Raw genomic sequence first — 4,213 nt, forward strand, 5'->3', positions numbered from 1 at the left:
AAAAAAAAAGAAAAGAAATTAAATTAAATCACCGCCGCCTCTCCAGCGGTGCCGCGGCGGGTAAGGGGAGCGGCGGTGGCTGGGCAGAGAGGAGGCAGAGCGCGGGGGGCGAGCCGGGGAGCGCCGCGCTCTCCCTCCCAAACTTTGATGATGACCATGACTACGATGGCTGACGGGCTGGACGCGCAAGACTCCTCCAAATCCGCTTTCATGGAGTTCGGGCAACAGCAGCCACCGCCGCCGCAGCCGCCGCCGCCGCCCCACTCGCAGCAGAGCTCGCCGGCCATGGCCGGCGCCCACTACCCGCTGCACTGCCTGCACTCCGCCGCCGGCTCGCACCCGCATCACCAGCATCACCATCACAGCTCGCCCTACTCCGGCAGCGCCGGCTCCTACAACCACCGCTCGCTGGCCGCCTACCCCTACGTGAGCCACTCGCAGCACAGTCCTTACCTCCAGTCCTACCACAACAGCAGCGCGGCCAGCCAGACGCGGGCGGACGATGCAGGTGAGCCAGCACCGCTTGCCCAACCCGCTGCCACTTCCTCGCCCCGCTCCCTCCATCCCCGGGCCTCTCTCCGGCCCCCCCGTCCCGGGCACCTGCATAACGACCCCCGCCGTGCCCCCGCTCCCGCCGAGGCAAGGGCCGGCCCTGGGGTGCGCGGGACGGCGGAGATAAAAGGTGGGGGATTTGCTTGTTTCCGCGGCCGCTCCGCGGGCCTACTGCTGCGGTACCGGCGGCGGGGCCGCCGCTCCCCCGCGCTGGTGGCGGCTGCCGGCAGTACCGCGGCGCAGCGCACCGGCGCCTTCCTCGCCCGGCCGGCGACGAGGGGCTGCGACCGGCTCTCCTTTGTTACGGCGGGACCGGCTTTAGGCAAAATTCCTCCTAACACCTGAGGAGTGAAAGTTTCCAGGCGAGCGGGTAGCATTCCGCTCGGGGGCCGTCTGATTTATGGGGTTTTTGGGGTTTTGTTGTTGTGGTGGGGTTTTTTTTTTGGTTTTTTGGGGGGTGTGTTTTTGTTTTTTGTTTTATTTTTTTTTCAAGGAGCCATACGTATCCATCCGGAGGAGCACGATGGGGGAAGGGGGGGGGCAGCGGAGGGGAAAAGCATTGTTAAAAGTCTCGGACTGGTGATTCACTGACCACCAAACTGGCGACGCGAAGTCAATTAGCTCAGTAAAACCTGGATGGTCCTGGAACAAGGCATCCCCTCTCAAAGCCAGCGCCGCGCTTTAAGTTTTTAAAAATATTATTATTATTTGCTCCCCGGGGGCAAGGCAGCGTGCCCACTGTGCCCGGACAGCTGTTTTTTCTCCCGGTAGCTAGGCAGCAGCCTGTGCCGCGCGTGCCTTTAAGGAGATGGAGCTTGTGTGTACGCGATGGGGTTGAACAGGCGTCGGGACAGGCTTCGGCGTTTCTAGGAGCCGTAGCAGCCAAAATACCCGCGTTTAATAGCTAAGGAGGGTGATGTTTCAGCTGTGTTGTTTTGCTTGCAGATCAGCAAAAAACCACAGTGATTGAAAACGGTGAAATCAGATTTAATGGAAAAGGGAAAAAGATTCGGAAGCCTCGAACCATTTACTCTAGTCTACAACTCCAGGCTTTAAATCATCGCTTTCAGCAGACTCAGTACCTGGCACTTCCAGAGAGAGCTGAACTGGCAGCTTCATTAGGACTTACCCAGACACAGGTAATTACTGGGAATCCCAAATCACTGAAATCCTGCTCGAGCAATAAAGGCCAAGCAAAGTATGATGTTCCCTAAACATTTTGACCTCTGTCGGGAACGGTAGAAAAGGTAACGCACACGATCCCCATCTCTGTGTCCTGGGATTTAAACCCACTGTGCGACAGAGACCGGGCTACCTCAGAAGGAGCTGAAAGCGCCTTTCCCTCAGCAGTCTGGCCAGCAAGCGCTCCTTTTTGATGCCACACATAACATTTTAAAATTGACTGTATTTTCGGATAATTCCAGCACGGAGATACAATTGCCCAGCTGTGAAAAGGAGAACAAAACAAAGGCAAGGAATCGCTGGGCCTGAGGTAGAGCTAAAAGCAAAGCTGCCTCGTAGCAACGTATATAGGTAGAAGGGAAGCAGGAACGCGTTAGGAAATACCTGTAAAATCAATAGTTAATTCACCCTGGATGACTAACGCAAATGCAGTGGTTAGCCTTGGGCAAAATGTACGGAAGGTGATAATAGATCTGAGGATCAAAGACAGCCGTGTACAAAATTATGGCAGGTTAAGCCATAGTTAAGTGTGGTTGGAATAGCTGTGCCATCTGCTAATTTAAACTTGAAAGACATGTGAGGCATTACAGGCTTCCCAGGCTGGGGTTTGTGGAGAAGTACATGGATAGATGGGATCAAATCGGGTAAAATGTTATCATGTGAATTTATGAGCTTAACAAATAACTTCGGGATTTTATCATTGCCATTGGTAACAGTTGCTTCCAGCCAGCGATTTTTAAATACTCAGCAAATATTAATGATGGGAATAGACCTGATGGTTTTGCAAATGGGATTTTAGTATCCTTAGCTTGCACACTCTGTCTCACTGTTGTCTCTCTTTCTCTCTCACACACATAGATTTGTTTTAGGGGCCCAATTCTGAGCATACTAGTAGAGGAGCACCCCTGCTTATCCCCGAACATTATGTCTGCAAAGTTTGCGAGGTCAAATACACATGGGGGTTTTGTTTTCTTTGTTTGATTGATTTAAAAAATATGTTTTGTATATATGTCTATAGACGTATATATAATTTCTATAATAATTCTGATCTGCCAGTGAGCCCGATCCTTGCATACCTTATTGAGTACAGGCTCCTGTTCTGCTGGGTTAGGAGCAGGATGAGACCCAAAGCAATCTTGATACCCAATTACTAGCTGAGATAATAAAATTATTATTTCTTTAAATATATATATTAAAATAAAGCCACAACCCTGGTTACATTGTGCCTTCTCCCCCGTCACAGCAGCATGGACCACTTGAACTGATCATGTGGATTTCGGATGCACGATTTCTTTGTAAGATGCCCTTTGTCTATTGGCTCCTGTATCCTGGCACAAAATCATATGATTGCCTGTGTTTGACAACAGTTTGCCCGAATGATCAAATGACCTCCAAAATTCTGAGTGAGGTGCTAAAGCAGGAGACCTCAGAATATGTAGTCTGTTTCAGCTTGAACAATCTGGCCTGCACAAAGAAAACAATGTTCCAGGCTAAAACCTGCATCCCTCTTGCTTTCCAGCTCTGGTCTGCCTCCCCTGTTCTTTCCAGCGGCATCCAGAGCCCAAGAGCAACCGTAGCTACCCTTCCTTCTTCCCTCCCTATCCCCAGCTCCACACCCGACTGGCGTGTGCGCTCAAGACCTTCTCTGGAGCAGACCCACGGACCCCGGGGTCTCCCCTGCTGTGCCCTGGGCACTGACGGCAGCCTAATATCTGCTGCGTTTTGCTTTACAGGTGAAGATCTGGTTTCAGAACAAGCGCTCCAAATTCAAGAAGCTGCTGAAGCAGGGCAGTAACCCCCACGAGAGCGACCCTCTGCCCGGCTCCGCTGCCCTCTCCCCTCGCTCTCCGGCTCTGCCTCCAGTCTGGGACGTTTCAGCCTCTGCCAAGGGAGTCAATATGCCTCCCAACAGCTACATGCCTGGCTATTCTCACTGGTATTCTTCTCCACATCAAGACACAATGCAGAGACCACAAATGATGTGAATTGTCCAAGAGAAATAATCTCCCAAGAACGCCTCGTCTCGACATGGCAAGAAGTTCCCCTGCTTTGCCAAGCCGTGCCAGCAAACAGGCTCTGTGTGAACTTGTAGATGCGGCAGAGACAGAGTGGCTTTTTTTTTTTTTTTTTTAAGTAACCTCAGCGATTGATCTTGAACAGAAAGACACAATTTTCATTCTGGCGCACAGAAGACACTTCTCTTTAGGATATTTTCCTTTGGACTCCAAGGCACCAGCCTCTTTCTCGGTGGAGTATACGTCAAAAAAACCTTTTTACAGACTTTGCCCACAAGAACCTGAATCTACCATGGCAGCCGTTTTTACTTGTTTAATGAGCTAAAGACATTACATGATGAAAGAGACTAGTCAAAGCTCCTTCATTTTTATTCACCAAATCCGGACTGGGGAAAGGATTAAAAGAGAGAAGAAGGGATTAAAAAAAAAAAAAAAAAAAAAAAAAAAAAAAAAAAAAAAAAAAA

The 4,213-nt window shown here is 50.6% G+C and overlaps 1 protein-coding gene across 1 annotated transcript; it reads left to right on the forward strand.

Annotated features, from left to right (window-relative positions):
• Positions 1-15: 15 nt before the first annotated feature.
• DLX6 (distal-less homeobox 6) lies at positions 16-3,851 on the forward strand. The gene is made up of 3 exons (XM_027910845.1): positions 16-508; positions 1,498-1,691; positions 3,468-3,851. Exons 1-3 carry the CDS (start codon positions 148-150, stop codon positions 3,717-3,719), a joined length of 807 nt encoding a protein of 268 aa, XP_027766646.1. The 5' UTR covers positions 16-147; the 3' UTR covers positions 3,720-3,851.
• Positions 3,852-4,213: the final 362 nt, after the last annotated feature.

This window comes from Empidonax traillii, unplaced genomic scaffold, assembly GCF_003031625.1.
Source record: "Empidonax traillii isolate 1590-97213 ecotype Southwest subspecies unplaced genomic scaffold, ASM303162v1 scaffold30:size3273891, whole genome shotgun sequence".
Lineage (NCBI taxonomy): Eukaryota > Metazoa > Chordata > Aves > Passeriformes > Tyrannidae > Empidonax > Empidonax traillii.